At 39.8% G+C, this 13,955-nt stretch overlaps 1 protein-coding gene across 2 annotated transcripts in view; it reads right to left on the reverse strand.

The window, feature by feature from the left end:
* MEGF10 (multiple EGF like domains 10) overlaps positions 1-13,391 on the reverse strand; it is a 76,515-nt gene extending 63,124 nt beyond the window's left edge. For both annotated transcript variants that reach the window (XM_059833579.1, XM_059833578.1), the window contains exons 1-3: positions 13,276-13,391; positions 10,377-10,478; positions 8,860-8,960 (exon numbers count right to left, since the gene is read on the reverse strand). In XM_059833579.1, coding sequence (XP_059689562.1) covers positions 8,860-8,960; positions 10,377-10,478; positions 13,276-13,391 — 319 coding nt within the window. The remainder of the gene's footprint in view (positions 1-8,859; positions 8,961-10,376; positions 10,479-13,275) is intronic.
* Positions 13,392-13,955: the final 564 nt, after the last annotated feature.

The raw sequence follows: 13,955 nt of genomic DNA on the forward strand, positions 1-13,955 counted from the left end.
GGGCCCTGAAACTCTCCCTAAACCAAATGTGTGAAAAATCCTACCAGTAAACCACAAGACAACAGACGTTAGCTGTACACATATGCGTCTCTGCATGTGCACATGTACGAATAACTTAGTGAATACCAACATACTCAACCCAAATTCCTGAGCACTAAGGCTAAATACAATAAAGCAACATTCCATCACATACTCTGTGAGACAGATGGAAAAAACCACAAAAAATCATAATGTTGTAAGAAACTGGACCCAGAAAGACGTACAGAAGAAGCTCTTTGAGCATCTCCTTGCACTGCCCGTCATGCCATGCTGAGCACATAGGTCCTTCCTACAATTCCTACATAACAGCACACACACTATGGCGCTGTGCAAATAATCATCAATTACTTCCAATAATAAAATAGAGTTGTCTTAGAACAAATGTACAACAGATGAAACTTTGGATCAGAGTGTTTACAATGCGAAGTCATCTTGCAAATTAAAGCTGTATTCTTTTCTTAGCCACAATAGCACAAATCAACAGTAGCTTCTCTTCAGCCACTAACATGGTGTTTCAGTTTTCCAATAGTAGAATGTAAATCAAACACAACTTTCCAAAACAGGATACCACTACAAAGCCTCTACAGAAGTTATCTGTAGGTAACAATATGGGGGGTTTGACAGCCAAAACTCTGCTGACTCTAATGACAAAGAAATATGGGATAAGGACCACTGAAAGAAGTTGTATAATATAAATATTGCTGCTTCCAAATAAATTCAATGAAGATCATTTTATATATATATATATATATATGGCATACAAATACACAAATTTCTTTCCCAGAGAAGGGGTACATATAATTCTTTACTTTGAAGAAGCTAAATTAAAGCCAAGAATGTTTAAAAAAAATGTTCAAGATATAATAAAGAATTAAAGGTATCCAGTATTTCCTTTTTTTTTTTTAAAGTTTCTTAATGCCCCAAAATACATCTGATCAAAGAATGATTTCTTTCTACACTCTGGATAAACATAAAAACCTATTTTGCAACAAAAAGAAATTATTCTTTAAGCACCTTATGGACTAACTGATTCTTGGCAACTGAATCCTAGTTAACATCCCTAACAGAGAGCATCTGTAGAAAAATTATTGCACTGAATGTGGAGATAAAAGAACCAAAATTTACTACATGACCTACAAAAAAGGGTAAAGTGAGGACAACATGAAAAGCACTAGAACATGCTGAAAAGACATGAATGACATCAGGGACAGAGAAACTACTTTCTCTTGGTTTTCTATAGGATTGTTGGACATGATGTAAGAAAACACCTATGTGCAAGAGCAGGTGAAAAACTTAACATGAAGTCTTTTTGACACTGAGCAGTGTGAAGAAGCACCAAAAATCCACCAACAGCAGTCAATTGCGTAAGTCATATCTTCTTCTTTTGTAGGGGAAAAATCAATTATCATATGCAAAGCAATCTGAGCTTACTCTTGCGTATTTCCTTTTACATCTTATCTCCCCTTTTCTTCTGTGTCTTATAGTTTCCTCCAAAATCTTCCCTAAAATCTTGCCTTGTCCAACTTACAGGTCTATTTCAGCAGACCATATCCTTTTGCTTTCTTAAAAAGCAAAAGGTAGATTTGCTATTCCTGATTATAGAGTACCAGGCAGCTTGAAGTACCTATAAAACACCTGCTGCTGCATGTGCAATTACCCGTAGCAGCCCTTCGCATACCACGGGTAGAACTGCCCCATCCCTTGAACACAAGTCCACCAGGCTGCTTGAGCTCTGTTCCCACCTGAGTTGCAGGCACTGGTACTTCTGTAACCAGCTGAATGAACATGCCCTGCTGAGGAAGCTCAGTAAAATGAATCAATGTGAAAAGATGTGTAACCCACACAGGCCATCGACACCGTTATTACAGCAAGCTGAAAGCGATGTGAGGCAAGGACTTGGTCAACATGCTTGCAGGCATGCCTGAGCACCACAGCTTTGGGAGGGGAGCTCATACCAGAATGATTAAGCCAGTCATGCTAGAGGCATAGAATGTACAATACAATTTTAGGTCAAGTTGCCACTTTCAAACACTGATCACGTGTCTCATACTGATATCAATGAAGAGAGGGAGGCAGTGCTCCAGCTTAAGAGAAGATTGCAGTTCGAACGTCTAGTTATATCCTGACGGGCTCTAGCATACCCCCTGAGGTGCAAATGCAGATTGCTCTTCCATTGCTACATCTACTTAAAGTATTACAGCTGAGTGGGGTTAACTCCTGTGCCTCATGTGACTTCCACTTCCACTTCTGAACTAGAGCATGTATGAAGAGTGGAACATTGTAAGACTTGAAATTTCTGAATGGCATTTTATGAATCTGCTCTCTGTGATTAAGAATGTGACATGAAGTTATTTCATTGTAAGTCACCACAGACGACATTTAGACAGCTGTGCATTGCACTATCTGATGTTAAAAGAAGATACAGAAGAATTTCCAGTAATAAAATTTTTAAAAAGATATTTTTTTCTTTAATTAAAGTTTATGCATGCATCTTAGGACCCGTTGCTTTTTCATTTTGAAAAGCCAGACACAAATCAATTAACATAAAGCTTGAAATATTGTGGCTGTAATTATGCATGTACGTAAATGACCAGGAGAATCAACTACAGTTCTGCAATTAGACTTCACATCATCAAACGAGCAGATACCTGAAATCATACCTGATTTCATGAGATTTCATACCTGAAATCTATTAAATAAAATTCCTATCAACTTTATAGAGAATTCATATTAGGAAAACTGGAGTAATATCCAAACTGGGCCTGCTTTTGGATTGTAAGTAGAACCCCGTATTATTTCTTTCAGATAAATGACTTCGAACAAAAGAAATCACACTACATGCCTGAATGTGCTTCGTGTTTAGCACTTCTGCTAATACCACTCTATCCTGATTTGGATAGCTAGTCTTTGAAAAGAGCAAACTGAAGAAATATCCCAGAATCACAGAATCACTACGGTTGGAAAAGACCTTTAAGATCATCAAGTCCAACCATCAGCTAACAAACACCACCATGCCCATTAAACCATGGCCCACAATGCCTCCTCCACACATTCCTTAAACACCTCCAGCGATGGTGACTCCACCACTTCCCTGGGCAGCTTATTCCAGTGTCTCACCACTGTCTCAGTAAAGAAATTTTTCCTAATATCCAGTCTAAACCTCCCCTGGCGCAACTTGAGGCCATTTCCTCTTGTCCTGTCACTCATCACTTGGGAGAAGAGACCAACACCCACCTCTCTGCAACCCCCTTTCAGGTAATTGTAGAGAGCAATGAGGTCTCCCCTGAGCCTCCTCTTCTCCAGACTGAACAACCCCAGTTCCCTCAGCCACTCCTCATAAGACTTGTGCTCCAGACCCCTCACCAGCTTCGTCGCCGTTATCTGGACACGCTCCAGCACCTCAATGTCCTTCTTGTAGTGAGGGGCCCAACACTGAACACAGTACTCGAGGTGCGGCCTCACCAGCGCCGAGTACAGGGCCATGATCACCTCCCTACTCCTGCTGGCCACACTATTTCTGATACAGGCCAGGATGCCGTTGGCCTTCTTGGCCACTTGGGCACATTGCTGGCTTGTATTCAGCCGGCTGTCGACCAACATCCCAGGTCCTTTTCTGCGGGGCAGCTTTCCAGCCACTCGTCCCCAAACCTGTAGCGTTGCTTGATGACTAGTTGCTATTTAAGTAAATGAGTGATACCCAGCATTAAGATAGATGGTTTATTTTCTATTTCATGTCTAGAGGAAGTTCCACAGGCATAATTCTCCTTTAAAGTTCTTAGAAATGTGATACAACATCAGAAACTGTATGTGAAGTTAATGCTCAAGCTACCAAAACGCTACTAGGACCAATCTACCTTCTGCATGTGTGTCAATCTACAAGAAAGCCACCAGAAGACATCTTAAAGTCTTTGAATTCTTTCATTTCAGAAACATACTAAAAATTGAATGGACTTTGTAAATGTAAAAAAAAAAAAAAAAAATTGCACTTTTTGTAAAAACTTCTCAGTCTGTAGCTCAGCCTAGCATCCATATGCCAAATTCCCTAGGGATTGCCACTGATATTAGGACATAAGTGACAGTAAATTATTTGGAATAAGTAAGAGACTAAGTCAATTACTCAACCTGATACGGACTTTCTAAGGCCAGGAGTAAACTCCTTTATAGAACTTCCCAGAATTATTCTATCTTTGTATCTACATACAAACTGCATTCAGATCACCTCAGAAAGTCCATCAGATCTAAACGTTAATTACATGCACTGTGATTTTTAAGAGCAAAAATAACTAACCACTTGAGCTCCAGTTAGCCTACTCTTTTGCAGAGACACTGGCAACAGTGAAGACAGAAGTCAGAAATTTGCATATTATTCATATCCTTTATAAACAGGAGTTATATGAGGAGAACACAAACCAGAGTAATACTAACAGATATCTTCATGCTTATAAAACAGTCCAAGTACTGACCCCATATAATGTTGGAATTAAGATTAAGATATAATTTTTTTACCCACCTGAAGACAAACTCAAACGGCACAACTAATAAAACACAGAACAATTTTTCTGTTCAGCATGACTGAACACTGCTTGCAACAATAAACTCAATCTGCAAGAGAATATAACTATAATGGCCAAAAGTTACACAAAAAAAAGTGTCTATTATGATATTTATTAACATCATTTAAAAATTCCCCAAGGGGTTCCCTGAAAAGCTTCGAAGAGCTGCAGATGGAGGCTGACTTCTGATGCCACTTCGTTGCTTACTAATAGTGATGTAAATGCAGCACCATTTCAACAAACTCCGAAACATTGGCAAGACAGGTATCTGAGTTGCTTAACAGACTTTTTTTTTTAAACTTATGGTGGCAGCAGTGGGGTGGTCTTTTCCATAAAGCTCTTAACAGATAACTACTTCTAGCATGACTGTCTTCTTCTTATCAATGGCATTAGTCAAAAGAAGAGAATGCTAAAATTCTGTATCAGAGTTTGGAGAGTTTACAGTACAACAGTTATTTGTAATTTAGAGAAGAACAAATAAAACAAAAATTTCCATATGAGCGATAAAAAAAGGCCTGTTTGTATATTTTCCATATATTTTTTTTGACATACATATATTCCATCTATATATATACTGAAACCAAAGACAAAATACAAAATGAATTTTCATCAAAAAAGTGAAAACACAACACAAGTTTCACCTATTGAAAGATTTCAGGAACAAGTATGGAAGTTAGAGTCACAGTTCCACAGAAATCTTGTATCCTAAGACAAATTCAAATTCATCTGTTCAGACTGGACTCCAAAAGACTCAAAAAAACCCCACTTAAGTTTCAGCCAGTGCGTTTCTCTGGCTGTTGGTCATTCTTCTCCTTTGCAAATACAACATTTACAGACTTGAGCAACATGAGGATGTCACATTCTTGCAATTCTTTATGCAGTGACAAATAGTTCTCTTCCCAGTATAGGCAGTGAAGTGGCACTACCACTAGTAAGTACTGCCTCTTGGGGAACAGTGACTGGTGAGTATTCACACTGCAGATTCCTAATTATTATTTTATCACAAGATTTCAATTCATCACTGTATGCACTGAAGTGTTGAGTCATAACAAAATCATCTACCAGTAGAATTTTCTAATTGAGCTTTCTAAATTGAGAAGTCAAATAAAGGAACAAACAAACAACAAAACATCAACAGCACCACAAATATTTTAGCCGTTTACAAGCATCCTACATCCTCCACTCAGTAAAACAATAATCCACACTGCATGGAAAATAAAACTACCCTAATGGAAATGCTGTGTGCATTGTGGAGCAGCAACAGCGTAAAAGAAGACATCCACAACCCTTCAAATGGCTTTGATTCTCTTCTATCTTCACATATTAAAAAGGGGGGGTGCATGTGTGTTTTTCAATGCAGTCACCATCTTCTTGCAGAAAAAGATTTTGTGTTGGCTTTCTGCCAGTGATATTTCTGCTACAATGACATAGGAGAAGAGTCCTCCCCCTATCACTATCTCTTACCATTTGAACTCAGCTGACAGCATCACACTTGCTTTCCAAGTTAAACTGGATGACTAGTATTATCACAGTGTATGCAGGCATCATCTACTCTAGTATGCGCAAGTTCATTACGAAGAAAGCTGGTTGAAACAATGGAAAGCATGAAATATTTGCTGCCTTCTGTTAACTACTGAGCTCCTCCTTTGCCCTGAATCCTCAGCTCCAGTTGAAGACCATGAGGACTGAAAGTCTCTCAGTGCCTTCCAGGGTCAACCACTACAGAATCAAAAAAATGCAAAGTTAGCTCCACTGAAGGATCTTTATTTTTATGTAACTTCAAGTCTGAGGCATCCCAAAATTGCTTCGAAAGTCAGAGCAGATATATCCTGCATATCAGCATTTGGCATCTTTTTATGTAATAACAGTAAAAAAATAGTACATCCAATATGATCTGAATTGACTACATCCTGAATATTACTATGTTAATATAGAATTAATCTATTACATATACTATAGCTATGTAAAAGCTGTAGTCACATAAAAGACTCGTCATCACACTTCTCACGCAATCAGTCAAACTGTTATACACTTCAAAAAGTATACTACTTAATCAAAAACCTAAATATGATCATTCATATATGCTGTATAATAACCAAATGTAGTTAGAAATTGGTTCTTACAAGTCTAATACATATATGTTAAAAACAAAAGGGTTAAAAAAATTGCCAATCCGGTCTCAGATAGATCCATTTTTTTAAAAAGTTGTTTTTTAAAAATATCATTTTGACCTTGCTTTTTCATGTGCAGAAAACACTTTAAATCAAAGAACTTACTGCTGCATTTTCAAATGCCAGTAGGTGCTGTAAAACAAAAATATAGATGAGAAGAGTGTGATGTGTTATGACATTCACAGGGTTTAATTTTCCAGGGATACAAATAAATCCTGTTGGTCACTTCCAGTATGCACCTCACAACAAGCAGAAAGGCAAAAATTAAGAAACTATTTTGCATTTGTATTGAATAAATAAACTCAACATACATACCAATACTGATTTTCAGACTCACGTTTATTGGTAAAGACCAAAGACTTATGCACAGCACTGCTGTCTCCTAAAATGGGTTACAAAATCAGTAGCAATGACAAATCTCTTGTTATTCGTTATTTCACAGAAGGTTTTCCTGGACAAGCTTCTCCATACCTTGAGTGCTATGCTTCGCCACTGTCATTATAGCCGTAAGGCCGACAATAAAGCAATGAATGTATCTCCATTTTTCTCATTCTCAGACGAGAAAAAACCACCAGGTAAAGCAGTGTGCCTTAGAGACTTAGGCTGAAAACGTGCAGTTACAGAGCCACCGTTTCGCACGTGCCTTGGTCCAGGTCCTGCTCCAGGGTAGTGGGGGCATGCCGGTGGGCTCCCTGCACAGACCAGCCGAATCAGTTTTTGACTCGGGGATGTGACGCAGAGCTTCACACGAGAGAAGCCAAAGCAGCCACCAAAACAGCTCACACGCTGTGGCTTTCCCAATAAGCTGGGCTTTTCACTTCTTTCTCTTGGCAAGGCTTGCCAGTCAGTTGCCTGTTCAGAAACTGGGCGGCAAGCCCAAGGGCAGCCCCTAGAGTCCAGAGGCTCCAGCCCCTGCCCAGTCTGCTCTTACAGGGCCCCACATTTCCAGAAAAAATTCAACTATACCGCTTCAGTCCCTCTGACATTGTTCATTAAGGTTCCACAGGTTTTTTAAATCTCATTATTAGAAGAGCTGAAGCAAAACTAAGGAATGGATATAGCTGTTTTCCACTACAATGCATGCCCTTTCTGTCTCCTAAAATTAATATAAGTATATGCACATGTCTACATCACAAGCATTACAGACAAAAGATTGCCCCTGATGAGCCCAGTTTTTCAAAGAGATGAAAAGATGGAGAGATTTGCTTCCCTGAATTCTGGAAAACTTACTGTTGCAGTCCATGCTGTGCATGTGCATTCACAGGGACAAATAATTTGAAATACTATTGAATTAATTTCATTTTTAGCCCTACACATTTGCCCATCTCCCAGGACATGCTATCCTTCACAATTGCTCACCTAGCACAAGTTCCCTGCTGTCAGTCCTGCCAACACAAGCATCTACCTACCTAACCCGCTGTATGACTTTGAACAACCCTATGTTAAACTACTAACCATACACTTCCAGGGCTCTGGATTAACACTTCCTCTATTTTCATTCTGCCTTTCTACTATGCTCTTGAATGAATACCATTTTAAGAATCAGAACTTCCTAGGTCTGCACAAGGCCATACAAGACAGAGAAAGAGAGCTGAGCCAAGGCCACTGCCAGGCTCTGGACACAGCTCTTCCCTCTTTAGACTTAGGAAGATGCAGAGACAGGGGCATGTGCCACACGAAAAGGCGGTGCTGCTGACTTCAAACAGTTGTTACAGATCTCTAAATCTGCAAGAGAGGCTAAGCATGGGGATCAACTGGGGCCCATGCTAAGGAGAAAAACCTTTTATCTCCCTTCCAGTTTTGAACCCCATATTTATTTACTGTGTTGGAAAATGCACTGACACTTGTGCTGTGCATTTTCCATACGAACGTTAGTTAGAATCCCATCAAGGCTGGTTACTTAGACATCTGAGATCCAATTATCCTGTCATTTGCATATGCACAACACCAGTTGACTTCAACGAGACCTGCACATGCACCACTGATGAATAACTGAGGCCCCGTAACTCAGCTTCCACAAGTTGCCCATTAAAGGGGAGTCAAACCAACATGTGATAAACGTATGGAATTTCAAAGCAAAAAGAAGCTAAACTTACGGACACACATTTCTCTGCTTTCATAAAATCCCGGGCAGCACTGGGACTTACGCCTATACATCGTTTTTTCACCATGTCTGTAGGCAGTACGGTAACTGATCCTAAAGAAAAGAATGAATCGTTGTTACATAAAATTCATGGTTCAGAAACAAAACAAGTATATATTCTTACACATTTTAAAAAACATTCAGGTTTCAGTAAAAGGAGAGAAAAAAAGCCCAAAGAGACTTGATTTATCTGTTGCTAAGTTCAAGAGTCCTAGTAGTTCCCCAACAAGCCTTATGTCCATGAGTGGCCAGACAGCAGGAAAAAACATTAATAATTTTGTCCACTTAACTAATACACAAACCAGAGCATCACTGCCTTTGCCATTAGCATCCCCTATGGAGGCTAAAGACCAGCAATACAAGTCAGTTTGCTGGATCATTACAGCTCTCAGTTTCGAAGGGAAAGACTTCTGGGGATCATCCTCCCAAGGGTGTCAGTTTTCTAGGGGCAAAGACGTCATGAGAAGAGACGTTCTGGTTAAGGCAAGAGACGGGAGGGCTCAAGGGAGAGCTCGGACCTCCTGGGCAGCCGCCAGCACAGCACGCCTCTCGCCAGGGGAGCGGCTGCACTTCGCCGAACGCAGTCCTGCAGGGCAGTGGTGAGCAGCACACAGAGAAATCAGCACATAAACCCGTCAATAACTGCAGAAAATACAGCTTCCTTCTGACATGAGCAAGTGGCATTTCTCAGACGTGGGCTCTGCCACTGCTCTCTCCTCTCTGCTCCTCACCATGTCCATAAATCTCCCCCCTGGCTCTCCTGGCTGCTGACCGCATACTCCACCAAGCAGTAAACACATCCCCGCAACACCTGAGACAGTCTGAGCTGCCAGCAAAGAACAGCCCATATATGAATGGTGTCATAGGTAAACAAAGTGTAATCTCTGTTTGAACTCGGTATCTGCTTTTAACGTACTACCCATACTGATATGCCTCCGCCAGCTGCTGTGCCCCAGGGAGCCTTTCCCACTGCTGATGGTTCATACTTATGGGCATTTTCCTCTGAGGAAAATGCTTTTTACAGCTGTCACCAGTTTTTAATCGTTCACCCCTTGCTTACTTTCTGCAATCACAAGGAGTTTCCTTTAACAAATCTTTTTATTTTCCTTTCAAGTAGCATACACCTTCCCCAGAACATAAGGTTGCAAGCAGCAAGGGGTCTCTCATGACATTTCTGAACACATACTCCTCGCAGGGTCTGGGGAATTTAATTTTCTGCATCGCACACTTTTTCCAAACCTGTTCGTTTTCTGTTAGCACTCCAAGGGATAATACACCCCGACCTGCTAACAAAACATATGTGACATTGCTTGGACAAGCATTTTCCAGTTGACACAGACCATAGCAGTTAGACAGACTAGTCACTATAGCTAAAACAGCCTACACATCATGCTTGATTTTGACAGACACAAAATCTTTACAACTATCTACAACATCAGCAGTCTGACAACATTAACAATTATACATCACCTGTGTCGTGTGCACTTAAACCAGTTTAGGATGTCAGTACAACTGGTGTAGTAAATTTGATCAAAAGGATGCGGATATGACTCTTGCACTGTAACTGAATAACTGGGGAGAGGGAGAGAAAAAGCAGACAGATTATTAAGCAAGTTATTTATAGTACAGTCTGATTTAAGTAAGTCTTTTATGGAGTCATGGTATAGAAAGGAATAAATATAATACTCATGCGCAACAAAAACTCACAGAAAGTTCACGTGTAAGTAAAACATGAACCAACTAACTTTATAAAACAGAAGATATTAATTGAAAGGTTTTTCTTCCACCAAGCAAAGAAAAACATATATGTGGAGAGCCATCATGTCTCTACTGCGTAATACATTTGATGAAATAGTACTATTAGACATTTAAAGAAAAGTAATGTTAGCCTAAATTTAAAAAAAAACAAAACACCTGTGTCTCAAATGAGCAGCAAATTGAAGTAGTGTGTAGTACGTGTTCTCCTGTGGCAATAAACTTTTACTAACATCACTGGATAGCTGGAAAACTAGTTAAGAGCCAGAAAATGAGGTTTCTTCTGTTATCATACAAAATAGAAAAATCTCACTGGATTTTCTGAGAAATTTCTTTTAAAAACTGTAGCTGTTTTAAAAACATAGCAAAACATCTTCTTTGGCAGTGGAAGGGTCTGCCAGTGTATTTAGATATTAAGTGGGTGGTAGCACAGAAATGCACCTAAATAGTAACTACTGAAAAATGATACAACAATCATGCCATCAAACTGACTATTCAGCAATCAGAAATTACAAAATATTAGAAGTCCATACCTTATTTTGTTTGCCAGCTAATTTTTAACAGAGAACCTTTTTTTTTTTTCAGAAATACTATCTGAAATCCTATTATTATTTTCTGCCAAATTATAAGCACAGTGTCCTAGAAATAAATACACACTCTGAAGTCCAGAGCCTCCAGAGTCGTCAGTGGGGCAAGAGGAACAGAGCCCTGCCGCAAAAGAGAAAAATATTGAATCATCCTAGAAAACTCTTCAGCAGGCGGTTTCTGCTGGCAGTCAGTCAGTCCTTGATTGCGCAAGGGGGTTAGCAAATACAGGAATGCATGGCAACTTCCTGCAGTAGGACTAACTCCCAGGACCAGCCAAAACACTTACTAAGTATGTAGCCTGTCCAGCTTTCACTGCTTTCACTCATGCCCTCTTTGACCTCTTAGCACCTATTGCAGGTTAACAGCCACAATCTCCTCTTCCTACTGTCATCACCTCTACTGAGGGAAAACACATCCAGATCCACTTACTCTAACTGCCCAGAACTTACTCCCTGTTTTTCCTATGTCCATATGAAGGCAAGCAACCCTAATCCCTCTAGCTGTCTGACCTAGTCTGACAAAACGTTCGTGGGGTGCCAATGCTTGCCTGAGGCTCTGTGCTCTTTGTTCGAGGCAGGGCACGCTCTATTCCTTCTTGCTGTGACCGCAGCTCATTTGCAAAGACTATTTTATTACTGGTTGGGCTAGATGTATTGAAAGCATATAGCATTGTCAGTGACAGCAGCAGTAAAGAGCTTGTATCTGGCATTTTACTCTTTCATACTTATGTACATTTGTCGCCTGCTCTGAGCAACAGCGTGAATGTTTCAGTCAGTTTACTTGGAGTTCCTCCCCATTTCTGAGACTCAGCAGCAGAAGAAAAAAAGTTCATGCAACAAAATGGGCATGCTTGCTAGATATACTTTTCTTTCTGCAGACTTTGATTTGTTTGTTTTAAAACACATTATGCAATATAAATAGTTATATTTGGGGTTTTTTCCCATTTTGCTTGTGCTACATTGTAGCTTCCCTCAAAACTACTTCTATCCATAAAAACAGTAAACAAAGCATACACAGTATAGAGCAGTATCCAGCTACATCATAGACACGTGCCTGAATACTGTAAACAAGAATTTACTACGATAACTACTCCATATACACATTGTTGTATAAGCCAAATTGTACACAAAGGGAGGGGCAGAGACTCCAAATGCTTCACATGAAGCTCAGATAAATCCTGGGGAAAGTCCTTAAGTGATTTATTTTTAATATAGGGACTTTATTAAAAAGTAAATACAAGTTTCAATTTTCTTTGTAAAGATTCAGCCATAACAATGGCAAATAAATGTACAGTGGCTTAGCAGCACTCCCAGGGATTAAACATAAAACACAGTTTACCTTAAATGCAGGAAATATTGATGTCTTCAAGTGAACAGTTAGACTGTCTCAGTGGTTAGCTGATCAATCACAGGCGTAATAATATGGTGATGACACCATGAGGCTTGGTTTCACTACTACAACCTTTGCACAAGAAAAGAAGTACAGCAAATGCTTGTGCCTCAACCTCTCCTACCCACTGTGGTGTTCTCTTTGCAATTAACGTGAAACTGGGTGAACAAATGGAGGAACTAAACTGGCTACTTTCTTTCTGTATGTTATAAATTCCTGAACCTCATCAAAAAAATTAAACAACAAATCTTAATGCAGATTCTGTGAATGTTGAATAGGAAAGAATCAGCATAATCAAATTTGGCAAAACTCCAACATGGTTAATTACATTTTGCATATGTAAAAGCTTCTTTTCACTTAAATTGAAAAAAGCTATTTTTGTTCACTTCTAGTACCCAGCTGGTTGTGCAACATTGCTGTTTTTTGCATCCTAACCCCTATTGCAAAGATGCCTGCATTTCAGTCCAGTGTCTTTTACTTAGCCAGAACTTACCTTGCCCAGGCAGTAATGAGATATTTTTTTCCCAGTTCACTACTCAGCCAAAAGCTCTAAATCATTTAAAACGTACCAAGTAAAACAAAACAAAATTATTATAATCAGAGCTCGTGTCATGTATTTTCCAGAAGAAAGTATTACCTCTCCCAGTGGCTACACACATTGGGATCTTCCAGATTCAGAGATAAAGTTGTCCCCATCCAGTGGTACAGGAGTATGACAGGGAAGCCAAAAAAGCAGTTCAAATGAAGAACCATCTTTCCAAAAAGGTGGCTGTATGAAAAAATTTTTATAATATATTATTATACAAACGATAAAGGAGCTAAAACTATTGACCCATATATAATCAATATATGTGATACAAAGCAACGGGTACTTCAAGAAACAGACACTGCTCGCCTAGCAGCACAAATATCATGCCCATTCTGGAAGCAGAACCCAAATGGAGTAGTTTCACCTGACTGGCAGGGTGGTCAGCCAGGGACCAAACTACATTTTAGAGGTCCCACTGTCCCGGCAAATTGCAGGCAGCCAGGCTCAGTCTGTTTAATGACAGTTTGTCCACACCAAATGACTGAGCTGTAATTTAAAATAAATGCTGGCATTTGCTCAAGACCGCAAGAGTAGGAAGGTTCAGCTGATGACACACCGTCAGAAATCCTGCACATCACTCACTCACAGGAGGGGTTTGTGCTACTCCGTTCATTGCCAGGAGCACCCCCAATTCCTGCAGCCTACGCTGACCTCTTAAAAACCCCAGATGCCACCCCAAGTCAAGCAGCATCTTTCGAAAAAAGCTCTCGACCAAAATTACACACTGA

This window comes from Gavia stellata, chromosome Z (genome assembly GCF_030936135.1).
Source record: "Gavia stellata isolate bGavSte3 chromosome Z, bGavSte3.hap2, whole genome shotgun sequence".
Taxonomy (NCBI): domain Eukaryota; kingdom Metazoa; phylum Chordata; class Aves; order Gaviiformes; family Gaviidae; genus Gavia; species Gavia stellata.